Source organism: Mesocricetus auratus, unplaced genomic scaffold (assembly GCF_017639785.1).
Source record: "Mesocricetus auratus isolate SY011 unplaced genomic scaffold, BCM_Maur_2.0 Super-Scaffold_100676, whole genome shotgun sequence".
Classification (NCBI taxonomy): domain Eukaryota; kingdom Metazoa; phylum Chordata; class Mammalia; order Rodentia; family Cricetidae; genus Mesocricetus; species Mesocricetus auratus.
Genome location: NW_024429266.1, coordinates 55772635 through 55799826, shown reverse-complemented (window position 1 = coordinate 55799826; position 27192 = coordinate 55772635). Strand labels below are relative to the sequence as shown.

General features: G+C 48.0%; 1 protein-coding gene across 6 annotated transcripts in view; it reads right to left on the bottom strand.

The window, feature by feature from the left end:
• The window catches only part of Atp2b4 (ATPase plasma membrane Ca2+ transporting 4), a 108700-nt gene that overhangs the window by 17602 nt on the left and 63906 nt on the right, over positions 1-27192 (bottom strand). For 4 of the 6 annotated variants that reach the window (XM_040738538.1, XM_040738534.1, XM_040738533.1 and 1 more), the window contains 13 exons: positions 21510-21707; positions 20658-20915; positions 20058-20183; positions 19541-19666; positions 17975-18010; positions 16419-16580; positions 14056-14270; positions 13511-13753; positions 12097-12338; positions 10879-11110; positions 9929-10108; positions 9178-9265; positions 7315-7421 (listed from right to left, as the gene is read on the bottom strand). In XM_040738538.1, the coding sequence (XP_040594472.1) occupies positions 7315-7421; positions 9178-9265; positions 9929-10108; positions 10879-11110; positions 12097-12338; positions 13511-13753; positions 14056-14270; positions 16419-16580; positions 17975-18010; positions 19541-19666; positions 20058-20183; positions 20658-20915; positions 21510-21707 (2213 nt within the window). The remainder of the gene's footprint in view (positions 1-7314; positions 7422-9177; positions 9266-9928; positions 10109-10878; positions 11111-12096; positions 12339-13510; positions 13754-14055; positions 14271-16418; positions 16581-17974; positions 18011-19540; positions 19667-20057; positions 20184-20657; positions 20916-21509; positions 21708-27192) is intronic. The other 2 variants (XM_040738535.1, XM_040738537.1) reach the window with 1 other exon arrangement.

Below are 27192 nucleotides of genomic sequence, written 5' to 3'. Positions count from 1 at the left end.
TGTTCTGTCCTTGTTCAAAACCTTGTCTCTGGGGACCTATAAAGGGCTTTTGAATAGATATGTCAATGGCTGGAAACTTTCTAGGAGGACAGTCCATGTCTTTACAGTGACTCTGGATTCATGTTCCAACTTACTCTCGGGCAAGCTTTCAGATCAAGACTTACTGGTTTATTAAAAGTCCCCTGAATCACTCATTCCCTTTTAGAGTCTGGGCTTTTATTCCCATCATTTCTCTAAGCCTGAAACATCTCTTTCACTATATATTTGAATCCTACCGATCTTTGTTATCCAATTCAATTAAATCCTAACATCCCAGCACATATGTTACTGTTGTGCCCGGTTTTCCTCCTCATCCTCTTCTTCTTTGAGACAGGGTCTCATGCAATCTAGGCTAGTCTCAAATTTACCAGGTGGCCAAGGCTGGCCTCAGATTCCTGGTTTTCCTGTCTCTGCTTCCCAAGCTCTGGTGCACATTATCAATCTGCACTCCTTTCACACATCCTGCAACTCCTAATCCACAGGAGCTTATTCTTTTTTAAAAAGCTTTTAATTTTTATTTCCGTGTCTCTTCTCTGCGTGTATGTGCCCATGTATGCAGGTACCTGCAGAAGCCAGAGGAGGGCGCTGGGTTTCCTGGAGCAGAAGTTACAGGTGGTTGTGAGCCACCCAACGTGGGTGCTGGAAACTGAACTCAGGTCCTTTGCAAGAGCAGCAACTGCTCTTAACTGCTGAGCCACCTCTCTAGCCCCAAGAACTCATTCTGTATTTTGGTGTGTACTAGATCATTCTGATTATCCGCTAATATTATTTTACCAACTAGATTATAGCAAATGAAGACTGTCTAGATAAGAGCACATAACTCAGTTTTTTGATGGGACCCATAAATGGGAGCCCATTCCGTCTTGCCACGAGTTCAGAGAGCTCAAATCACTCCTATTGTCCTTAAGACATTAGCTTAATGGCTGCAGGATGTCATGGCCTTGGTAGGAACCTCTCCTATCTGAGAAACAATAGACTTGGGCCCTGGTGAGTTACTCTCACCCTGAAGGCTGGGTGGTACATGCTATGAAGTACCTGAAGGATTAAGGGAAGTAATGACTCCTTGTGCCTTATATATGATAATAGAAGTCTTCTGCTTTTTGTCCTTACTGTTGGTTGAATACATAAGGTGGTGTATGAATAACCTGAGGTGCATTCAGTATGGATTGAATCTGCCCTCCTGACCACTATCCTGTGTCTCTGACTCTTAACTCTCTTAGCTAGCCTTTCCCTCATCCACACTCCCCCACTCAGGAACAGACCAGGGCTGCTCGGCTGGTTCCAACCACAGCCCCAAAAAACACAGCTCGACAGTTTTTCTATCAAAAAGTTCTACAGTGCAGGGCATGGTAGTACGCCTATAATCCTAAAGCAGGAAGATGCACAGTTTGAGATTAGCTAGACGATCCTGCCCCTTCCCGTCAATCCTCAACACAGTTACTTGCTGCCATCTGGTGCACTGTGAAAAGAAACAGGGAGAATAGTACGTTTGCATCCACTCACTACTGTGAAATAATCTTCAGGCTTCACTGCTAACTGAGGAGAAGAAAGGTGGGAAAGAACATACGGATGCTACCACTTATCTAGGGGGATGGAGTAGGAATATATTGTAGTTAAAAGAGATTTATTTTTATTTTGTGTGTATGGGTACTTTGCCTGCATGTCTGTGCACCACAGGCATGCCCGGTGCCTGTGAAAACCAGAAGAGAGCACCGAATCCCTGGAACTGGAGTTACAGATGTCTGTGAGCTGTCATGTAGGTGCTGGAACCCAAATCAGGTCTTCCAGACAGGCAGCCAGTGCTCTTAACTGCTAAGCCATAATTTTTGTTGTTGTTTGTTTTGGTTGGTTGGTTTTTCGAGACAGCATTTTACTATGTAGCCCTGGCTGTTCTAGAACTCACTATGTAGACCAGGCTGGCCTTGAACTTGCAGAGATCTGTCTGCCTTTGCTTCCCAAGTGCTGGGATTAAAGGTGTACACCATCACTGCCTGGCTTATTTGATTGTATTTAAAAGAAGCAAAAGAAGATCAATACAAAACTTAAGATCAAATGTTTTCTGAGGACCATGTTTTCACAGGGCCATGAGCCTGTTTTGTGTACTTCTTTTACAACAAACTATTTTGTGCAATTAGAACATATAATTCAATCAGAAGTCATTCTCTAAAATGGAAAACGCTTGACATAATGAACTTCTCAGAAACAAAAGTGGCTCCAATGAGTTTTCAGTAATTCGTGTTACTTTTTTTAGGATTCACTTATTTGTGTATTTTATGTATATGAGTGTTGTCTTCTCTTCATGCACGCCAAAGAGGGAATCAAATCCCCTTATTGATGGTTGTGAGTTGTCATGTGATTGTTGGGAACTGAACTCAAGGATGTCTGGGAGAGCAGCCAGTGCTCTTAACCACTGAGCCAACTCTCTACCCCCTTTGGGGGGGAATTTTTGAAACAGGGTTTCTCTGTGTAGCCCTGGCTGTCCTGGAACTCACTCTGTAGCTCGGGCTGGCCTTGAACTCAAGACAAGCATATGTATGTGTATGTGTATGTCTATGTATATAGGCTGGAAAGATTGGTCAGAGATTAATAACACAGGCTGCTCTTCCAGAGGACCAAAGTTCTATTCCCAGCACCCACACGGTGACTCACAACTGCCTGTCACTCTACTTGCAGGGGATCTGATGTCCTCTCCCAGTCTGTGGAGGCACCACACATATGCTCAGTGCACAGACATAAATGCAGGTGAGACGCTCATGCATATAAAATGAAATAATTTAATTTTTAACTAAAAAGTAGGGGTCAAAGCAGGCAATGGTAGGGCACACCTTTAATCCCAGCATTCGGGAGGCAGAGGCAGGTAAATCTCTGTGAGTTCAAGGCCAGCCTGGTCTACAGAGTGAGTTCTAGGACTTCGAGGGCTACAAGAGAAACCCTGTCTCGAAAAACAAAACAAAAAAAATGATGAAAGAATATTTTTAGTAATTATTTTTATTGTTATTTTATAACCACTACATATGTTTTAGAGCAAGTCAATAATTATGTTAATAGCATTAAAAAGTTTTTATCTTAAGAACTACAAATATTAAATTAGGGAAGCTAGGAACAAAGTAGAGAATAAGAAATAAACAGGAGGTTAGCATTTTAAATTTGAGTGAGAAACATGAACACGAATTTAGGAAGTATTTAATCTTAGAAGCAGGTATAGAAACAAATCTAGGCTGTGAAGCTCACATGTTAGCTTGGCTACAGAAACAGTGTGTGCTCAGAGGGAATATGCCCCTCATGAACCACTCGTGCTCCCTAATACAGCCTGTCACCAAAATGCAGCAGAGCACACTGAAGGCATGCACGATGCCAGACCTAAGAATAGGTTCAGATGGGCAGTGGTGGCGCACGCCTGTAATGCCAGTGCTCGGGAGGCAGAGGCAGGTGGATCTCTGTGAGTCTGAGACCAGCCTGGCCTTCGGAGTGAGTTCCAGACAGGCTCCAAAGCTACAGAGAAACCCTGTCTTGAAAAACAGAATGTAACACGCCACTCATCCCCCCACTCCCGCCACACCCACCAAAGAAACAAAACTAATAAATGAGAACTCCCAATCTCTCTGCAGTGTCTTACTGGGCAAGAAACCAAGAAAGCAATAAAAGACACCTAGGGTTGGCTACATTAAAAGGACCCAGAGACACTGAAGAAGAGACTTCTCCTGGCTAGTGATGAATCCATTTGAGCTTCAAGACAAAAGCAAGAGCAATGCATTGAAACACATCATATCTATCTATCTATCTATCTATCTATCTATCTATCTATCTATCTATATCTATCTCAAATTCCCTTGTTTGGGCTGAGGTGTACCTCAGTGGTAGAGCATTTGTCTGATATGCTTGAGGCCATAGGTTTAATCCCAGTATGGGGGAGGGGAGGCAAATCTTGTGTTTGTAACACTACTTAAAAAAAATAAAGTAAGTCACTGGGCAGGAAAGGAAAAGAATCAAGCATTTAACCTGCTTTTCATGTGGGGACTGCGTCACTGAGTACAAACAGAGGTGAGGGGAAATCTCCTTTTGTGCAACAATCCAAGTTAATAATAAAAAAATTCAGCATACTGTCATTTCACAATCCCCAAGGAGACATACGATCTGGTTGCTTCTAGAACTAATGTATAGAAAATACAAGGGACAAAGCAGGCATAGTGGTGTATACTTGTGACTCCAGCCCTCAGGAGGTTGAGGCAGGAGGGCTGCTTCAAGCATGAGGATAGCCTGGGCTACAGACTGAGGGGAAGGCCAGTGCATATCTCAAAACCCAAATGAGGCAGAAAAACAAAACAAAAACAAACAGAAAGCTAAAAACTAAACCAGATGTGGCGGGGCAGGACACCTTACCCCAGAACCTGAGACAGAGGCAGTTCTATGTAGCCAGTTCCAGGTCAATCGGGGTACATAGTAGGACCCCATCTCACAAGAAGCACTTGTCATGCAGATCTGATGACTTGAGTTTGATCCTAGGGTCCCATAGTGGAAGACAACCCACTTTCCCACTTTCAAAAATTGTTCTCTGACCTCCACACTCATACCCTGGTGGGTACACACACACACACACACACACACACACAGACACAGACACACACACACAGACACAGACACACACAGACACACACACAGACACAGACACACACAGACACAGACACACACACACAGACACAGACACACACACACAGACACACACACACAGACACACACACACACAGACACAGGTGGGGGTGATGCAGACAAAAACAAAAACACAAAACCCCACTCAAACCAAATGCAAGGGACCAACAATAACACTGTTGCAGGAAACTACAGAAATGCAGTGAGCACATTCGCTACTGGAACTGCCTGTGCAAACAATAAACCCAATTCCGTCAACATAAAACAGCTAGGGCAAAGGTGGAAAAGGACTGGGCGGAACCTCAGCACGGTGGCCCTCAGACCACCATCCTTAGAAAGGCTCACTTGCAAGGCTGGCTCCTGGGAACTTGGCTCTCAGAACACCCTGGTCAGCACTTAACTGAGACAAGGCAGCTCACTCACACACGGTGGGTGTGTCCAACCTTTTGACATGTGACAACACTGTCATCTATGAAGTTTACACTTAAAAAGGGTGCGATGGAGTTACAACAACAAACGACGACCATCACCGCCCCCACCCAGCGCCCCAAACATGGATGTGGGCATGTTTTACAGTTTTCTGCTGGGCCTCATTCATAGCTATCCTCGGCTGCATGTAGCCACTGACTGCAGGTTGGACACACCTGGCAGACTGCTGAAATAATCTGGCTTCCACTTCCCTTTACGAGTCTGGGATTTTGATTTGTGTTAGGAAGTACCCAGAAGGCCAATATTAATAAAAGCTGTGGGAGCTGAGTGTGATGGGTCTCCCTGTTGGAGGCATCATATACGCTGCCAAAGTGTTACAAAAATGGAAGAAAGGACTCCCCTTTTGGCAGGGAGAGCACAAGAAGGCTGCATGTGGATTCCTCTGGATTCTGCAGCATCTTTCTCTTGTGATCTAACTGTATCCTCAGCTTCTATCTGTAACAAATACTAGCCATGTGCACACAGAGTACATGGGTCAGGTTCCATGAGTCCTAATAAATTTGCGACTGTAAGGGTAGCCATTAGGACACAGGCTATAAAATCAGTGGTTCTCAAACATTAGGGCATATTAGAACCCCCAACTCCAGACCATGTGGTTCAGTAGGCTCCAATGGTTTCTGAGAGTTTGCATTTCCATAGGTTTCCAGGTAACTGCTGGTGCATTGGAAATTGGGTGGATACAGTTTTTTTTTAAATTCATTTTATGTGTATGGTTGTTTTGCCTGCCAGAGAGGGAGTCAGATCCCCTGGGACTGGAGTAACAGATGGTTGTGAATTGCTTTGTGGGTACTGGGAATTGAACCTTCATCCTGTTAGAGCAGACCGTGCTCTTGGCCACTGAACTGCCTCTCTGGGTCCAGATAGTACCCACTTTAAGAGCCACTGCTGTGGATTCAGAGCCTCCACGGATGCCTCAGACAGCCATGATGTGCGGATCCTGTTTGGATTCTGGCTTCAACAGATAAGCCATAAAACCATTTATGAGTCAGTGAGGGAGTTTTAAACACTGACTAGAATTTGGGAATAGGAAGGAACTTCAGGTTTTAAAAGTGAGAAATTCTATTATAATTATTTATGTCTATTTTATTGATATGTATTGTTTAGATATATATTCAAAATTTGATGAATATAAATGATAAAATGTCTTAGACTGACTATAAAATAATTTGGCTGGATAGAGGAAGATGTAGATGGCTTATGAAGCAAGATGGGCCAGGCTGATAATTATTGAAGTAGAGTGACAGGCCTATGGGGATCCATTATATGATGCTAACTTCCTAGGCATGCTTTTAAAGCTTCTTAGAATTAAAACTTTTTTTTAGAGCCCCCTAGGGACTAGAGAAATGGCTCGGTGGTTAAAAGCACACACTGCCCTTCGAGAGGACTAGAGTTTGAGTTCCAGCACCCATGTTGGGTGGCTCACAACTGTCTCTGGCCTTCATGGGCATCAACATACTTGCGCATATGCTCACACACAGACACACACACACATGCACGAAATTACAAAAAAGGAGCTCCACAAAGATAGGCTGCTATTTTCTTTCTTTTTGGGACAGAGCCTTACTATGTATACAAGCTGGTCTGGAACTGCCTATATAGACCAGACTGGTCTTGAGCCTGAGGTCAATGCCCCAAATGTTGAGATTATAGGTGTGCATCTCCAAATCTGGCTAATATGACACACACACACACGCACACACACACACCACACATCTTCCTGTCTAGATCCCAACTCTATCACCACCACCAAAAACCTCAAACCAAACCCAACCCCCACACACTTGAGCACCCACCCAACCTTACTGAAGCAAGATGGGATATTTGAGTTTGCCACGGGTTCTGATACTCATGGCCTCACATGTGAAGAGCATGGTAACGGCCACGCTCTATGTGGAAGCCGAGTTTCCTGTGATTCACACAGGCAAACAGCATGACCACAGCACTCTTGTTTTTCTGGATGAGGTGCTTTGTGATTTCCCCGACAGACACCATTGCTTTTCACACACAGTAATGACCAGGCCGGTGGGAGAGATGGCGGTGGGACCAGGAGTGCCGGAGGGATGAGAAGGCACAGAGACTGAAGCCTGTTCTGGCTCCTGATGGAAAAGGTGACCCATGGGGAGACCCTGGGGAGCTTACCATGGCAAAACCAACATCTGCTTTCTTCAGAGCAGGTCCATCATTTGTCCCATCGCCGGTGACAGCCACCACCTGCCGCTGTTCCCCAACAGTGCTGTCAATGATACCTGGGAAAAAGACACACACAACAGTGAATACACAGACGCCATCTGAGATTGTGGTGGTTTAAAGAAAATGGCCCCCAAAGGTAGTGGCACTAGGAGGAGGTTTGGCCTTGTTGGAGGAAGTGTGTCATTGTGGGGGAGGGCTTTGAGGTCTCCTATGCTCAAGCTGCTCCCAGCATAGAGACCACTTCCAGTTCCCTGCAAGATGTAGGACTCTCAGCTGCCTCTCCAACACCACTCTGCCTGCCTGCCACCATGTCCCACTATAGAGATAATGGACTGAACCTCTGAACTGTAAGCCACCATAATTAAATGTTTTCCTTTGTAAGAGTTGACGTGGCCATGGTATCCTTCACAGCACTAAAAACCCTAAGACAGAGGTCATGTGGCAAGTACTGTTTCCTATGAAAGGGACACTTTTAGTCCCCTCCCCCATCTCCTCCATTCTGTCTCTGTTCGTTCTCCTTCCTTTTTCCTCGCTACTGTGGGATCTACAGCAACCATCCGAGGGCAATGATTCACCAAGGTCACTCTGACCTGAGAAGGCAGCCTTCATCCAGTGTCTTCCTTACACAGCCACTAGGTAGCTGGGAAAGCACACAGTGGCTTTGAAGGCAGACATCTGGGTTCAAGTGTACCACTGCAGCCTAGCTAGGGACTAACATCCCCACCCCAGCTCTAGACAGCTGTGATAGCCTACCCCTTCACCCCAGTACTTGGGAAGCAAAGACAGGAGGAATAGGAGTCAGTTCAAGGTCATCTTCAGCTCTAGGAGGAATTTGAGGCCAATCTGGGTTACATGAAAACCTGTCTCAAGAACTACCCCCACCCATCCCCATATGGTGGCTGTTGGGGAAATCACAAAGTACCTCACCCAGAGAAGAAAAGAGCTCTGTGGTCGTGCTGTTTGCCTGTGTGAATCACAGGAAACAGAGTGTGCTCAGTGCTGTGCTCTTCACATGTGAGGCCATGAGTATCAGAGCCTCTTGGCAAGTTCCTTTAAAAGTCAAGTATTCCAAAAAAAAAAAAAAAGAAAGAAAAAAGTGAACCATTCCAAAGCCAGGCATGGTGATACATGCCTTTAGTTCCAGCACTTGGGAGGCAGAAGCAGGTGGATCTCTGAATTCAAGGTCAGCCTGGTCTACCAAGTGAGTTCCAGTGGCTACGCAGAGAAACTCTGTCTTTAGAACAACAACAACAAAAACCCATATAAATGTATATATACAAAGAGGCATTTTGTTTCAGAAACAACAAAGAATCCCCCCAAACTCTAATAAACCCCAAACCAAAAATCTCAACTCTATTATATCACACACTTGCCAGGGGTTCGATGTTTGCTAAATTCAGTGTCCTTCCCATCGGCCTGGGATCTCTCCCAGGACTTCCTTGCTGGGGACAGGAGAGTAGTTAGGCTAATGTCTCTTTTTGTTTGAGACAAGGTCCTACACAGCTCAGGCTGGCCTCAAACTCACTATGCAGCCAAAGATGACCTTGAACTTTGGATCCTTCTGTCTTCACCTCCTAAAATCTAGGATTACAAGTGTATGTCTCCATGCCTAACTTTGCAATGGGTATGCTTTTTCTGTTCTTTTTTTAGGGGGATAGGAGCAGTGTTGGGAATTGAACTCAGGGCCTTGAGCACACTAAGCAAGCTTTCTGCTACTGGCCATATACTCAGTGGCCAAGGATGGCTCCTTATCTGTCTTTACCCTGGCCTGCCCTCATCCATGGCAGGCACATACTCACAGGCTGGCCTCACCTTTCACCAGTGTGTGCTTGTCCGTGGGAGAAGATCGTGCCAGCACCCGAAGCTTGGGCCAGATCTTGTCCAGCTTTTCTTGTTCAACCTGCCAATACCAGAGGCACCCAAATCAGTCAAACTCAGGGCCACTGTTTGGTGAAATCTTACTCGTTTCCAAGAGTGCTAGAACTTCACAGCCCCAGAGGAACCCTTAGCCCCCGGCCTCTGGGGAGATGGAATAGACAATATGGCTTCACTGATGGTGACCATGCAGACCCTTTTTTCTTTTCCATCACAACTTCCTATCTGGGAGCCAGTCCTTATTTCTTAACCCAATATAGGGGGAGGTCAGGGTTAACAGCTGGCTCAGGGGCTTCCAAGGAGCTTCTGGGGTCTTAGGTCTGATTTCCACGTAGACTTAGAAGCTTTAGTCTGCCCCTTATTCAGATTGCAACCAGCCTGTGACACCCACAGCCACAGGGCAGTGATACTGGAAGGGTAGGATGGGGGGGAGCAGCACAAAAACCATTCCATGAGTTTAAAAGCAGAAGGATAGTGAAGTTAGTGATTCTGAACCCACAGGTAATTGAATGAAGATGAGACAGCTCCTCATTCACCACGAGAGCAGCTGTGGTGGGAAGGGCTGTTTCACTACGAACAGACTCCAGTTTAGAAGCCCCCCACTTGCTCCCACGAGCCCTACTACTGCACACGAGAACCAGCCGTTCCCTTGTAAGTGGTCCCCTGGCTGCTTCCTCTGTGGACGTACCTCACCCTTCTCATTGCGGATAAGCCTGTTGAACTCTTTTCCTTCTAAGCACAAGAAGTCATCTCCAGGGGTCAGAATGCCACATTTGGTGGCAATGGCCCGTGCTGTGTTGACATTATCACCTGTCACCATTCTGACAGTAATGCCAGCCCGTTTGCATTTGTTAATTGCATCGGGTACCTGAGGAGAGTGGAGAAAGAAGCCAAGTCATGAGATTGATGATACACGGCAGACTGCCCTGGTTCAGCTCCCTTACGTAAAAATAGGACCGAGGCTATGTCTGGTCATTTTTATATAGCACTCAGTGCCCTTCACTCATGATCTCACAGGTTGAAGGGGAATGCTTGTGTCTTCCTTTCCTCCAGGTTCCCTGCGGAAGCTTAGGCAGCATCTGGTGATGTGGCCACCCCGTCCAGGGTCCAACCCACGAGCTCACTGTAGTGGCTGGATACTCTCCCCATCTTGGCCTTGACAAGCACTGGTCTGTGTATCTGAGTCTTTCAGTTTTTTGAATCTCCTCGTGCCTGGAACAGCGTTCGGCACACTGAGATTGTTGGAAAAGAGTATGCCATTGAAAGAAGGTGGCTAAAGAGTAAGCTGCCTTCTGGTTAATTCTGCTCCTGACCACTCCCAAGCACCAAGTAACAAATCCATGAAATCATCACTGCCTGTCCCTCAGATAGCATGAACCCTAGGGATGCTGCCTTCTCCCTACCTGGCTCTCCACAGCTGAGGTGGGAAGCATGTCTTGGAGAGTCGTTTGTCTTTGTGACACGCAGTTAGGCAACACGTTAGGGTCACAGCCAGGCCAGAAACTTGCACTGGCTCTCTGTGACTCCCAGTTGGCTCCATAGGTTACACAGGATATGTACCCTACCCAGTGGCCAATGGGAGACCAGTGCCCTGCGTCCTTGCCCCTTCTCTTCAGTTTTGAAGCTGACAAGCCTCACCTCTGGGCGCACAGGGTCCTCAATGCCCACCACGGCAATGCAGGTCAGCTCAGTGAGTATTTCATTCTCATTGTCCCACATGGGCTCTGTGTCATCAAAATCCCGGTAAGCTATGCAGATAGTCCGGAGTCCTTCATTGGCCATGGGCTCAATGACATTATGTACCATGTCATCTCGGTCCTTACTTTTGAACGGTATGGTTTCTCCTTCCTTGTTCAGGATTCGATTACACCTGGGCAGATGCATAGTCAGAAATCAGTGTCTGCCATCCCACATAACACGTTCTAATAATCACAGGCATTATGGAGATCCTGTATTATTCCTACAGACACTAGTCCATGCTTAATACGTCTTTTATGTGTTTCCTAGCTGAGTCTTTCCCTCTCCCCCACCCTTCTACCTCCTACACGAGATAAGAGTCTCATGTAGCTCAAGCTACATGTAGCCTCAAACTTGCTTTATAGGTTGACCTTGAGCTTCTGGACAAATCTCTCATCCTGGCTTTACTGAAACTTGCTATGCAGAACAGGCTGACCTCAAACTCACAGAGATTCTCCTGTCTCTGCCTCCTGAGTGTTGGGATTAAAGGAAGGTAAAACTATGCCCAGCTTCTTTTGGTTGTTGCTATTGTTTTGTTTTTTGAGACAAAGTACCCTAGAATGATCCTGAACTTGTAACCCTCCTGTCTTAGCCTGCCAAGTGCCCTGCTGGCAAAGTACTTGTTGGGTTGACTGTAACAACCTATAGGTAGCTTAGCTGCTTTTGAAGGTATTTAAAGTGTAATCAGCATTGAGAATGAGAAAGAAAGAGAGGGAACAGAGGAGCAGCATGGTTAGCTCTTGGTATGTGCAAGGCATCTTATGCTCACCGACTCCCTCTAGCACAGTCAGATGGGGAGCTTTCTGGGAAGTCTGGGCTGCTCCAGACTGAATCCTGGCTGTGGCAGTTAACTACTCTCTCTATAAGCAAGTTACACAAATTCACTGCACAGATTTTCTCATCTGCAAAATGGGTCAAAAGAGTACCCACCTTGCCGAGTTTCAAGGATTAAATAAAAGGAACCAGCAAGGTTCTTAAAAGCAATGCCTGTCCTTAGTAAAAGCTCAAGTGTCACTACCTGGCTGGAGGGTCACTCGTCCTTCAGACTGGTTCGGCATGGGCCCTCAGACCTTCCTGAGGGGGGATCTCAAAGGGGGAAATGGGAGGAAGGGGGCTCACTTGCGCAGCATTATCTCAGAGGCGCCTTTGCTGAACATGCGGAAGCCCCCTTCCGGCTTCCTGATGATGGTGCTCATGGACTTGCGCACTGAGTTGAAGGTGTACACTTTGAAGAGCTTCTCCTCAGGCATTTCGTTTCGAACTGCTTGGTAATCCTGCTTCAGATCTGTGACAAAGCCCAGCAGGGCACACTCTGTCTTGTTGCCTACCTGCCGGGGTAGGCCTCCCTCTTTTTCTGAAGGCTGAGAGAGAAAAGAAAAGCAGAAACAAAAGCAGACATGGAACTAATGAGTGAGATATATGAACCAGAGAGAGAAGTTGGGCAGGCAAATTTGGTAGGCAACTCAGTGCCCACAGGGCCATAGCATTTGCTTTTGTGACCTTGACTGATGGCCTTCTGGGTCTTGGGATCTTATAGTTGATTTATGGTAATGAGTTGTCTCATCCTCTGGGAGTTTTTAAATGTCTGTCTGTCTGTCTATCTATCTATCTATCTATCTATCTATCTATCTATCTATCTATCTATCTATCATGAATACAGTGTTCTGCCTGCAGGCCAGAAGAAGGTGCCAGATCTCATTATGGATAGTTGTGAGCCACTATGTGGTTTCTGGGAACCAAACTCAGGACTTCTGGAAGAGCAGCCAGTGCTCTTAACCACTAAGCCATCTCTCCAGCCCCTTTCTCCCCCACTTTTTTTGTGCAACAGTTCTGACTGTCCTGGAAGTGGCATTGTAGACCAGGCTGGCCTCAAACTCAGAGATCTTCCTGCCTCTGCCTCCTGAGTGCTAGGAATAAAGATGTGTGCCATCACCACCCAGTCCTCTGGAAGTCTTAATCAAATGCTCTCTGTTTCTGGAAAGTGAGTAATAAATTCTGGATACTTGTAAGTCTGCTGCAGGCATGAGGTTCCTTCTCAGAGTCACTGCCATAGGTTCATCCTGAGCACAGAATGTGGAATGGCAATTTAGATGGGGTGATAATGGAGGATGTGGTGGTTTGAGTGACATTGGCCCCCAGAGACTCATAGATTTGAATACTGGGTTCCCGGTTGGCAGAACTGCTTGGAAAGCATTAGGAGGTGAGGCCTTATTGGAGGCGGTGTGTCATTAGGGGGTTTCAAAACCTGATGTCATCCCCAGTGTGCTCCCTGCCTCCTGCTTGTGGACGGAGATGTGGGCTCTCAGCTACTGCTCCCACACTATGCCTGCCTGCCACCATGTTCCCTGCCATGACAGTCATGGGCTCTAACCCTTTGAAACTATAAGCCCCCAATAAATTCTTCTATAAGTTGCCTTGGTCATGGAGTTTAGCACAGGCATAGAAAAGTAACCAGGACAGAGAGTTATCTCTGGCAAAATGAATATTGCTCCCAGTCACCTATTCCAGGTCCCCAGGCAATGGGAAAGCTTACCAGAATCTTAGAAGTATAAGCACTGTTAATAGAAATGCCATTGACTATGAGGTCCAGAACCTTGGGCGGGAAGACATCAGGGCTTGGGATCTGGCGGTAATGAGTGTTCCCAACATAAGCTTGTACCACTGTCATGCGGTTCATAGTCAGTGTTCCTGTCTTATCAGAGCAAATGGCTGTGGCGTTGCCCATTGTCTCACAAGCGTCCAAGTGCCGTACCAAGTTGTTGTCCTTCATCATTTTCTACAAAAGAAAAGAGAAAGGAGTTGAAAGAGAACCAACAGAGCTCCCAAAACATAGATCAGAGGCTAAGTCCTAGCCAACATTTCTCACTTTGTTTTCTAGTCTACACAAAAATACAGGGTACTGTTTTTGTAGGCTTTACGATTCTACTGATCTATTTAAACAACTGAGTGGTCATTTCCTAGAGCGGGGGACCAGTGCTCTTGGGGAGCCACCTAAAGGTATAAAGGACAGAAGAGCTTATGGAACCCTCCCTTTGCATCTCTGTCCTTAAGTAACACACAGTATTTTTCCAATCTTACCTTCACAGAGTAGGCCAGCGAGATGGTGACAGCCAGTGGCAGCCCCTCTGGCACAGCCACTACCAATACAGTGACGCCGATGATGAAGAACTTGACAAAATACTGGATGTAGACGGGAGTGCACTCAGGTAGCCATGCTCTGCCTTGTATCACGAAATTGTCAATCACAAAGTAGAGAATCAAGATGACCACTGTGAGGGCAGACATGATCAGACCTGTCCAGGGCAGCAAGGCACATGCACAGGGGTTAGCTTGCTATTCCCTTTCTGTAGTTTTTTTTCTAACTTTCCTTTATTTCCTTTTTTATGTCTTTCACATCATGCCTCCTGATCCCACCCATTCCCCGCCCATTCTCCAAATAAAATTTAAGAAGAAAAAAAAAAAGGGAGAAAGGGAAAAATCATGGAAGCTGCAGTATGACACAGCGAGTCACACGGTAAACCCCTTTATCCATATATTTTTACGTGTAGGAGTTCAATGAAAAGAATCATTGGTCTGATTTGAGGTCCTTGCTACACCATCAACACTGGGTCCTCACTGGGACTCTTCCTGGATATACTTACTGTTGCTGGCTTGTGTCGTGGAGATCCTGCAGCCCTGGGTCCAAGGACCAACCCCCTCCCTCACCTGTGCTCCAGTAGGTCACAGAAGGGATGGATGCTGGGTTGGGCCAACACATAACCCTGGCTCTGGTAGTTGCAGGGTTGGTCAGCCTGCCAGCTCTCCCTTGTCCTCCCCATCAGGGTGAGCCCTCCTGCATTGCTCTGGCTACTTCACCCCTTGAGCATGAGTAAGGGGCGGGGCCAGTTCTCCCTCTTTCACACCTCAGGGTCAGCTCTCCCTCACCTACACCTTTGGGGCCAGCTGTGCTGTGTTGTCTAGGCAGGGTGGAGGGCCACTTTCCTGAGTGCTGCGGCTGGTGCTTTCTAGAGTTTTTAAAACTATAAGCTTTAGAAAGTTGTATTAAAACCTTTCCTCCATTCTCTGTTGCTTGTACACAATGACAGAGGTTGTGGTTTTTGTTGTTGTTGTTGTGGTGGTGGTGGTGGTGTGTGTGTGTATGTGTGTGTTTTAACAAAACAAAGGCTCTAAAAACAGTGGTTCCAAGGTTATAGATGTTCTCGGCATGCCGCCAACCCTCAAACCCTTGAATTAGTTGTTAAGTCTCTATGGGTTGAACTTCTACTTTACTTCATTTATAAATACGAGGGTAGCTGGGTATGGTGGCACACACCTGTACTTTTAGCACTTGAGAGGTCGAGGTAGGAAGATCATGAGGTCAGGCCAGTCTGATCTACAAAAAACCAAACCAAACCAATCCATAAAGGGAAGTATGTTAGAATACGGGCTTCCTTGAGGCCCTTTCTCCTAATAAACTGCAACTTCTAAGAGGGTTGGGGGACCAGCTCCATGTGTGGACTGCTGCCACTGCTTTATTGGAACTTCTGTTGTATTAACAAGGCATTCATGATTACATGTCATAGTTTACCTAGTAGCAAGGGCATCTGTCCACTTAGGAGTTTACCAACTTTGACGTTCCCTCCACTGCTCTGTGAATTCCCCATACCCTGGTTACAGGATGTCCCCACAGTGCTGGCATGATTTCTCCTATTGTAGCACACCATGAAGACGACAAGGACAGCAATGACTTACATAGTGCCTGCCACAGGCCAGTCAAGCCTTCATAACCACTTTACAACAGCCCTAGGACATAGGTTACTATTATCACTCCTGTTCCAAAGGAGGGAAAACCAGGGGTCAGCGAAGCTTCTGATACAGGTAGGGTGGCCAGTTTGGATTGCCTGAGACTCAACAATTTCTGGGACTTTCAGAGAGCAAAGGAGTTATCCTTTTGTCCCCCTTCCTGCTGCTCCCCTCAGCCAGTAGAAGATGGCAGGAAAGTGTAGGGAGAAACCACTTGTCACCCTAGCTCCCTTCTGAATAGAGTCTCTAACCGGGTCTTCCTTGTCCTCCAGTCTTTACAGCAGATTTATTGCTCCATGCTGGGCCACAAGAGTCTACCACCATGGGGGGAACTCCCTACAGCAAGCTGCAGCCTCCAATGTCCTTGAGGGATAACATGGCAGGTGAGAGTTCTTAATTTCCTTCTGGCTAGCATGACCCTCCCCTGCTGTTTGGATAAAAGAGACCTTGGGGCTATTAACCTTCATACACAGGAAGAAGTATTTCTCTTCCAAAGCCCAAGGAGTGGCAAAGAAACAGCTATCTAGACTCCAGGAGCCAGTCTGAAGTTCCAGCTTCTTTCTGTCAGTCCTGCTTGGTGTGGCAGGAAGGGGACTGTAGTAGTCGGCACACAGGGCAGCACTTTGAATCTGAAATGGGAGGCAGGCTTAGCTACTCACCCGCCTTCCCGATCTGCACAGCCAGCCGTGTGAGCTTGCCCTGCAGCACCGACTTCTCCTTCTTAGGCATCTTGTTTACTTTCTTCTCCCTTTCCTCAATGTCGATGCCCTCCTGGCTGTTGAGTGGCTGGATTTCCAAGGCCACTCCATCTTGGGTCTTTGCTAGGGTAGACACACAAAGGGGACAGGTGAACAGGCAAGGATGTAGCAGCGAATGCCGGGCGGCGGAAGGCGAGATGCCCTTCTGTCTTCTTCCTGGAATGTTGCTTAGGCCCCTGAGCTCAGTTCTGACCACCTCTCACTCGTGCCAGACGCAGGACTCCACTAGAGTCTTTGGGACAAATCTAGCAACTGGAGATGAAGTGGAGGACGCCTTTTTGGCTTGCATTTCCTCTTCATGACAACTTCCTGGCATCTCCCAGAGCCACATGCCAGGTTAACAGCAACAAGGGGATTAATCACACCACTAAGGCTATCACCACAAGCATCCTTCTGGAATCCGGAGCTTAAAACAGTGAATGTTTACTGTAGAAAGGGACCAAAGGGGGAGTCTAGCAGATGTTTCTAGAACATAAGGGTCCTAGCCTATTCTGTTAAAGCCGTCTTTCCCCCAATCAGGGAAGAAATACAGACCCTCTCCCCAAGTTATTCTTCAACTACTTATTATATAGGTCGAAGGATAAGGGAACGAAGTAGGTACACAGCAGGACCTGAGTTGAATATTCTAGGGGAGAGAAAAGAAGCTACCATAAAGAGAGTAAGGAGAAAGCAGAACCCATTTATTTCCCCCTTAGAAGAAGAACAAAGAGACCTGAAATTCCAGCTCTTTCTGCTTAAGCTCTGGTGCTCTGATAGGGTGATTTTATTTCTAAAGAGTACTATGATGTGTGTAACAAGGAAAAAGAACAATTTTAGGAACTGTCTCAGGACTACTTCTTGTTGCTCCTCAACATCCCTCCAACGTCACTGTTTGCTTAGGAAGTCTCTCTCGAGATACAGTCTCTCCTGTCTGATGCACAAACAAGACAGAGATGGGATGTAGACACAGCCACCAAGAGAAACACAAACCGTATCAGGAGGAACAACACAACTGTGGCGAGAACAAAGAAAGATGTGGGCAGAGAGGCAGAGAGAAAAGTCTCTCTCCAAGGCCTCTGAGCAGATGAGCAGAGAAGAAATAACAGACCAGAAGACACCGAGGAGGCAGCTAGCAGAGGAGGGTGCAGGGACGGCCCAGCCAATGTCCTCCACCATGACTTCCAACCCAGAAACTGCCTGCCGGTGTGGACAGTGAAGCAGAGCTCAGTGCTCTGGGAAAAGCAGATCTGTGTCCCACACCCAAAGAATTCTGGACATGTGCTTCCTCAAGTCAACAGCAGAGGGTGCTGCTGTTCTGCCTTGAGCCCACCCCCGGATCTCTGCACCGTCCTCAGGATGAGGCACTGGGCCACAGCAGCAGGTAACATTATGGAGAGGACAGGGAGACAGATGGCCTGGAAAGGTCTGATTTGAGCGTGGGCAGGTAGAGATGGCACATGAGTGGGTGGAGAGGTTACCTTTGTTGCGATTTTCAGAGACTCCTTGTTTTTTACCTGTTTGAACAAGAAAGAGAAAAGTGGGGTGGAGACCCAAAGTGACTAGTAAGAGATGACCAGATACCATCTTGTTGGTCCTCTCACAGCACAGGAGGGCTGCAGCGAAGGAGGTGAGCTGTAGGGCAGGGAGATACGTGTAAAGGTGGCTCATGTCTCTGTTCATCCGTCCTTCCTCGGGATCGCAGCTGAGTGCTCAGACATGCGCGCACAAGGCCACGGCTGAGCTGCTCTTGCTGCTAGGAGGGAGGATGCTCTGGGCTTGAGGCGAATCTCTCGAGAAAATGGGGGTGGGAGTTAGGGAGAGAGAGGCAGGAAATGTTTCTGCCTGTGGACAGGCCCTGAAAGGCATCTCGGGGTCAACTCAATAGCACCAGGCAAGCTTCCTAAGTGTTCATCAGAGGGCAGCTGTGGAAATGGATATTTGTTTCTTATTCATACACTGCTCTCTGCTAAGAACCTGAGATGATCCTTGGCCAAGTGGTAAAAACTGTTCTCTCCCCACAGGAAGAAGGAATGCTCAGAAAAGGGTGTGAGCTTGGCTCTGACATCTGGGTCTCTTTCTCCTACGATTCCTGCTCCAGGAACAAGAGTGACCAAGACTAGTCTAACTGCCTCTCTGGTCCCACTCTCCAAGCTGTGCTTCTCGTCCGCAGACAGCCCGCAGTTTCCGAGGGACCCACGTTTTCTCCAAGTCACCTCCCTCTTAGGTGCGATGGTTCATTTATTCCTTAATCCACGAGGAAGACAGGAAGGGGAGAGGAGGAGGTTGCGGGGCCCTTCCAGCTCATCCAGAGTAGGGCTAACTCAGCCCGTCATAATCCACTAAAGATACAGGAATTAAGGTTCAAATGCAATCTGACATGAAGGCTTTGAGTCAGGATTCGGTGGGTTTCGTCAGTGCTCCTCAGAGACAAGGTTGATGCGTGTGTGTGTGTGTGTGTGTGTGTGTGTGTGTGCGCGCGCGCGTGCGCGCGTGCCTGTCTGTCTGTCTGTCTATATACCATGTGTATGCTGTCTGGTTGTATATAGGTCTATATACCCTGTGTGTGCCTGGTGTCCACACAGGCCAGAAGAGGGCATGGGATCCCCTGGAAATGGAGCTGTAGATGGTTATTAGCAGCCACATGAGCACTGAAAATCAAACCCAGGTCCTTTGCAAAAATAGCAAGAGCAGCTGGGTAGTGGCCCATGCCTTTAATCCCAGCACTGGGGAGGCAGAGGCAGTGGATGTCTGTGAGTTTGAGGCCAGCCTGGTCTACAAAGTAAAGTTCCAGAACAGCCAGAGCTGTTACACAGAGAAACCCTGTCTCAAAAAACAAACAAACAAAAGAACAGCCAGTGCTCTTAAACCACTGAGCCATCTCCCCAGCCCCACAAGTGGCACCTCATCTTGGCAAGGAGCTTGGGTATCTGTCACTTCGTCCCAGCAGACTTTTCTAATAGGTTCCCGTCTGGGTCTGCTCTCTGACATCTAGTTCATTTGCAGAGATGAAAGAGAATTTCACTCTCGTTTGGCATGCCCCTTACCTTTCTTCTTATTTTCCTCCTCATCTTCCTCACTAGCCCCTAAGAGGGTGAAGATGATTCCAGTCTGGGAGTTGATTCCCACAGCAGTCACTACCATCCGGCCAGAACCTTCCATCACGTGAGTACCTACAAAAGGGAAGTGAGAAGATGGAGTTGAGTGCTGTTTGATATTCTCAGCTGTGATTTGGTATGAAATACAAACATAAAAGCACAGTGCTTCCTTATCTTTATGGACAGTAATTTAGTTAGAAGGCAGTGAGAGAAAGCCAAGAGATGAGCCCTTCTAAAACGGACCAAGCAAACAGAGGTTAAGTAAGGTTCATGTATTAATTTTACACCATCTTCCAAACAGCAGTGCTCCTATAACACTGTAGGAAACACTTCTGTCAGGCTACTGACATCCCTGCATCAGGACCACCCACATGTTTCTACTCCATCTGAAGGGAATAGAGCCCAGAACCCATGGCCTGACTACTGGAGGCCATGGGATGATAACCTGGGCAACCAGAGGCTGTACCTGAGAGCAACATGGGATCTTTGTCCAGAGACTTCTTGACATGGTCTGATTCTCCTGTCAGAGAGCTCTCATCAATCTTCAGGTCATTTCCCTGGATTAGGATTCCATCTGCAGGCAGCAGGTCACCTGGTGCATAAGGGGGAAGGGTAACAGTAAGACCAAGCGGGTAAGAGACAACTCTTCCATTGTACCTCAGGACTGCTCTCCTGGCAAAACCTATGGGTCCCACGAGAAGCTGAAGAGCCTCTATGGTAAATCTAGAGCTGGGGTGGGGCTCAGTTAAAGGGCCTACCTACACTACAAAGGGTCCTGGGCTTGATCCCTAGGGTCACACATATCTCAAATGGACACTTTCCTGTGCCCTAAATAGTATGTACCTTTACTGCTAAGCCATACAGAGCACAAGTATGACAGTCTCTTGGGAGATTTAGCTTTCTCCAGAATTCCTTCCCACAATCTCCTTAAATTCTACCTGATAACTCAACACAAGCTGGGGATTACTGGGAAGAGTGTTTCAGAAACTCCCAGCGCCTCATGTCAGTGGACCCCCTCCTCAAATGTGTGCTGGGAGTACAGGCCAGAGAAACATGGTGCTCTCACCGTATTTGATCTGGGCAATATCTCCCACCACAATCTCAGCCACTGGCAGTTGGATGAGCTGCCCATTCCGGATGATGCAGAATTTTTGCTCAAGCTCAATGCGACTCTGCAGCCCCCGGAACTGCTTCTCTTTGCTCCAGTCATTGAAGGCCGTCACTAACACCACAATGATCACCGAGGTAAGGATGGCTGCCCCCTCAATCCAGCCGGTTTCTGCTTCCTCCTCTTCATCTGGGCCACTTGAAGCCTGACCACACACTATCCAGGGAGGGGAGAAAGAGCAATTGAGATGAGGGTGGAGCCTCCACAACCTCCACAAGACGAAAGGTCACGGAGAGAGCGAGCAATAGAAAATACAGCTGTGAGGATAGCAGATGGACTGTCCTCTCGTCATCCACAGGTCTATTTGTGTTAATTACCAAACAGCACAAAATATGCCCATGCAAGTCACACAGAGCGCAGTCAGCGCTCACTGCTACTTACCGTAATGCCAAGCACTATGGTTAGGACACTCTGAGATGCAGATGTAAGGACACAGGATGGGTGGTGTTCTGAGTGAGGGTGTGGTAGGGGAAGGGGAACGGTTAGGAGAATGGTTTACTAGCTGCTGGCTGCTCTCCTTTGCAGAGCCTGCTGGGCAACGGGAACATTGTATACTGCCACCTGTCAGCTCCTGGTACTAAGTATGGTTGCTGGATAACAGAAACATGTGTACTACAACCTGTCAACTTCCAGCACTAACTAGGGTTGCTGGGTAATAGGAACATTGCGTACTATAACCTGTCAGCCCCTAGTACTAAGTATGGAAAGGGCCCAGGTCTGCCGTGTGGAGCAGCTCAGTCAGACACTCACTTTCATTGTCTCCGCCAGGGGGTCGATAGAAGGACAGGACCAGGGAGATGATGGCTGCAATCTCCAGGATGATGAGAGTGACATCCTGCAGGGCTTCCCATACTAATTCTAAGAAAGTCTTGGGCTTTTTTGGAGGTATCACGTTCTGTCCAAAAACAAGTCTACGTTTCTCCAGATCTGTAGGGTTCCCAGATAGACCTGAGAAGGAAAACAGAGATTAGAGGGGGTGGTGGGTGATATCAGAAGCCAAGTTAAAGGCCTATTTCTATACCACAGAAAATGCAAAGCCAGAATCTAGCACAAGGAAGGAAGTCCTGACCAGCGAAAGTGGATCTTTGCTGAAACAAACCGGAAGATGTTTACACTTTGAGCAAGACATTCCAAAGGAGCAACACTTGATCTTGTGTTGAGACTTCTCGGTGCTAAGAAGTGGTGGAGGGTCTAAAACTACTCTCAAGAAGCAGAAGAGAGAAAAAGGTTAAGTTGACTGACTTGAAATACTACGAAGCAGACGAAAATGGCAAAATGAATCACCTTGATCAAGAGGGCCCTTCAAAGGGGTATTGTATGCCAGCCACTTTGACAGACGTCTATGTGCCAGGCATTGTCTGACTTACAAATCAGAAGACCATACATGTGTTAATAAAAGACATGGACTAAAAAACAAATACAAATAAAAAGATCTCTTGTCCAGCTATGAGACCCGGAGTGGGGGTGCAGTGGGAATGTGGCCGACCACCCTAGTTTGCTCAGGAATCTGGGACTATGGAACCTTTGAAAGTTTAAAAATGGGCAAAGGGTGACAAGATGGCTTCAGGATGGGGCCTTCTGTTTCTGGAGACCAGGCTAAGTATAGTCCTCTTCCTCAGGGGCTGTGTCCCAGGCTCTAGCTCTAAGAACAGAAGTACTGGAATGTTCTCGGGATGCACAGAACTCTTCTCTCGAAGGAGCATGCAAATTCTGGCCATGACCTGAACTCGCTGACTGACTCATGAGGGCCAGGAAGAACCAGGTCATGCAAGGCAAAGGCAGGGGCTATCCATGTGTCTTCATTCCAAGTAGTAGGAGCTGTAGATCACTGAAGTAGAACCCTCGAGGCAGAGTAGCCTTCGGTGCATCACCCCTGCTTTTCTGTCTATCAGAACCTCCAACTAAAGTCTGGCTGTTTTACTTACCGCTAAGTACTTGGTATGAACTAGATAAACTATTACAGCTCAGGCTGAGTAAGAACCAAGCAAGATCATGAAGGTTCCAGATACTACACAGTTCTTGACAACCAGCATTTCCCCCACTAAAACAGACCATGTAATACCTGCCCACTCCCAGGGTGGGGGTGGGAAGACAGAATTATACTCAGTAGGTTCCCAAGAATTTTGGTCCCTCTTCTGGACCCTAGAGGGGTCCCAGGTAGAGGGAAACCTTACACAACAGTAAACACCAGTTGGCAATCATTAAGTTGTTTACATATTGCAGCAAATTACTTTTTTTTGGCTTTGGGTTTGGCACTGGATGCTGTTGGCTGCCTGTCTGGTGGGTTCCTCTACAGGTAGGGTGGGGCAATCTTTGTCTTGAAAACAGGCCAGCTGAGGAAACTCAGTATCGGGGCAGAGGATACTCTACTGAGCTTCACACAAAGCAAGGAAATGTGTGTGCCTGGCAGGAGCAAGGACAGCATGGAATCCAGGATGTCACGGACTCCACACTCGGTCATCATGGAGGCCTTCCAACGACGAGGAAAGGGATGGGCCCTGTGTGAGGACAAGCATTCTTCCCTCCCACTCAACAGCACAGAGCGGTGTGACTGACGGGAGGAAGGAAGGGGGCTATGCCTTAGGAAGACCTCAAGACAGAGAAAGAGCTTGAAAATGGGCAAATAAGCCCACAGGGAATGCTGCCTGCAGGGTGGGAGGTGGCTACCATGTCCCAGGCTCACAAACTCCACAACAGCTGGAGTGGAGAGCCCTCGGGTTCCCAGAGGGAAGACTCGGAAACAGGCTGGAGGTAAAGTTGGGCAGGATGGCATGATTTCCTGTCATTCTGTGCAGAGACCGGAGGGCATGGAGGCAAGCCATTTTCATTTGATCCAAAGCAAGGGGCAGGGGGCTGTTTGGGGACATGGTGCCTGAGACTATAATTCAGGGCCCCGCCATCCAGTATTAAGTCCCTCACTGCAGCTGAGCAGCCAGTGGGCCTCCACAGGGGAGCGACGCTGGGTTTGAAGCACTGGAAGCCAAGCTGAGCTTCTTCTCATATGTCCCCAGCCTCCTCAGCCTGCCCTGCCCTGGGAAGTCAGGTTCCCAGTCAGAACGGCAGGGGAGGGCCTGGGAAAAGAGTGTTCTGGGCAGGGCATCTGGATCCCAGGCAAGCAGGGGCAGGGTGGCCAGGAGGCAAGGCTTGCTGGTCCTTTGCCCTAGGGGACCAGGAAGGGCAGGGCTGTGCCAGCTGACGACTACTGCTCTGGATGGACAGAGTGGCTTGAGGGAGACAGGAGTTCAGATGTTTTGTTAATCAACTTGGGATGTTTTGCAAAGATATGGGATCCACAACTCACTGGGAGAAAGTGCCCTCCCTCCCTTCCTTTGGTAAGGGTCACTAGGGTGTTGTGAGGGTGACCAAGGTGTTAAACATCAGAGTTGGTGTAGTGACTCAAACCTGTATTCTTAGCACTCAAGGGGTTAAACAGGGGGATGATGACAAATTCAAGGTCAACCTGGATCACATAGTGAGTTCCAGGACAGCCTGTCTACAGAACCCTGTCTTTATAAAACCTAAAGAGTTACTAAAGACCATTTTAAGGGACACCCCCAAAAAACCTACTAACACTCTCTCCAAAGTGAGTCTACTTGAGCAACCAACCTTTCTCAGTGTGCGGGGCAAGGTGACCATTATCCTACCAGGCTGTCATACTAACAGCTAACAATCACCGGGCTCTCTGTCTCTGTCTGTCTCCCCCACCCCTCTTCTCCACCCTTGCGCTCCAGTTCTGTCTGCCCCACAAATATCTTTTGAAATATGCAAGGCAGCACATGCCACTCTCCTTTCCAAAACCCTATGAATCTTTTCCGTGGAGTGAAACGGGGCACTAAGACCTCCGATGGCCTCCAAGGGCACTTAGGAGCCCCCAGCAATTATCTTTTCCTATTTCCCATCTCTGGCTCAGCATCCCTTTCTTTACTCTCTGAACATGTCCTCCATCCCTGCTTCAGTCTCTGCACATGCTTCTGCTTCCTCTTTCCCCAACAGAGCCTTCTCCTGAGCTGCCCCTCCCATCCTGCGGGTCTCTGTGCCCATCCCAGTGAGGCTTCTAAAGCAGCCTTCAGCTGTGGCACTCCCCACTCCCCAGGGCACTCTCCAGCTTCCCGCCACAGTCTTCTCGTCCATAATAGGCCTGATTCACCTATTGCTTGAGTCCCCATCCCCCTAAGAGCACATGTTTGTTTCTGTTCTGGAGGCCTAAGGCAGCACCTGGTGCAAACACACACACTCAAGCCTGCTGAATGACGGAGAGGATGAGTAATGGACAAAGTTACTAACATTTGAGCGATTGTTGTGTGACAGGCACTTCACCAGGCATGCTTTGCTTCTCATTCAAATACCAGAAGTCAGGAGGGGCAGTTATGAACCCCATTTGATGTGCAAGACAACCAAGGCTTGAAAGAGGTGATGGGCTCCTTGCGTTAGCAATGGCAGGGTCTGTATCACCCATAGGAGGCAGCTGGCTGCCAACCCATACCCAAAGGGTCTTGGGACATGAGGGCAGTAGGGCTCAACTATGACTCTATTCTAGTGTGACAGACTTAACCTGTTTGCTGGGACTGCCCAGGTTTCAGCACTGGCAGCGAATGGGCAGGTGGCCACCTCATTTCGTAGGCCACAGAGTTGGCTCAAACACCTCTGTGCCTCTGAGCAAGCCAGCGCTGCCCCTATGGGCTATGACTAGAGGGGTTGGTTCCTACGTTTTTTCCTGCCCTCAGGGCTGGTGGCTTCACTATCATGGCCCAGCCTAGGAAGCCTGTGCTCACTAAAAGGCTCCTATTGCCTTCTCTGGACTCAAGCAAATGAAACAAAATACACACTAGATGATATAAAAGGTGAAACTTGGTCTCACCTAGATGATCCCTCAAAGGAACACGCCTGTCCCCTCTTGTCCTTTTTCCACACAGGAGAGAGAGAGAGAGAGAGAGAGAGAGAGAGAGAGAGAGAGAGAGAGAGAGAGAGAGAGAGAGAGAGAGAGACTGTGTGTGTGTGTGTGTGTGTGTGTGTGTGTGTGTATGCACATTCGAGCTTGTGCACACACGCATGCTGCATATGTAGAAGTTGGTTCTCTCCTTCCACTATGTAGTCTGGGGGATCAAATTCAGGTCATCAGACTTGGCATCAGGCACCTTACTCACTGAGCCATTGTGCCCACCCCACACCCATTAGCTATTTTCTGTTCATCTATCTGCCCCACCTTCAGTCACACACAGACTGTACAATAGCTCCCTTAAGAAGTCAAGTGGCTGTCCAGGTTCCCAGAGTGCTCCGCAGGAGGGCAGGGAGGGCCCTGGATGTTAGCCTGGGAATCCTCTCGGACATGTGGTGTTGCACAGGAAAGCCATGTGGGGCTGGGAGCGCTGCCAATCCCCACTTTTGGGCTTTCCACTCCATTCTTTCCACCCCAGAGAGGCTTCCCAGGCCTGATCTCAGCGGCTGCAACTTCACACAAATAGTTGTCCAGCTCAGAAATATGCTTTGGGCCCTGATCTCCGCAGTGGCTTCTCAGATACTTACACAGCCTCCTGGAGAGGGGAAGGAGGACTTGGCAAGAAGACTGCCTACTCGGAAAACACAGGAAAAGGGGGTTCCCCGAGAAATTCATGAGGAAAATTTGTCTCTGAGACCATGAGAGACATGGCTCCACCCAAACTGAGAGTGCTTGTAGCCCTTAGAGCCAGGCAGAGCACATGAGCTGGGAGAGGCAAAGAGAACGTGTGTCTGTGAAGTCACTGCCCCGTGCGCATGCTGGGAGTTGTAGGGTCCCTGCCCAAGGTATGCAAGCCAGAGTCAGCAACACTGAGCACTGGTGTCTGCTGTAAGCCTATGCAGGACCCCGGCCAGGAGGAATGGTGTCCAACCTGAAGCGGTGTGACTCTGGCAGCAAAGGGCCTGGGTAGGACGCCTGTTGACACCAAAGATGGTGTGGGCAGAGGCGCCTCTTATCAGAGCAGGCTCAGTTCCAGAAAGGGTGGGTCTAGGTCAGACATCATGAGGCACTTCCCAGATGTCTGAATTATGATACTTTGCCAAAGGAGGTGGAAGAAAGGCCTCTCCCATACAGATAGTGTGAGGGAGAAGTTTCTTTTGGTGCATGAGAACAAACACTGGGTACATTTCAGGATCTGGGCCTGTAGCTCATGGGTAGAGAGCTTGCCTGACTTACAGACAACCCGGGTTCTATTCTCAGTCCTCATTTCTAAAATAAAAATGTATCTTCAAGTCCTTCCTAAAATGCTGGACAGGCCTCTAAGGAGAGGACTAGCCTAAGATGAGAGGGTTTGTGGGGCAGGCCCAGCTCCTGCTCCTAGCCAAATGCTGTACTCTCAAGCAGTGTAGAACACTTCCTGTTTCAACACCCCCAGCTCAACACAGATACAACTAGGAGATGTGATGTCCTGGACCCCAGCCCTGAGCTGGAGGGACA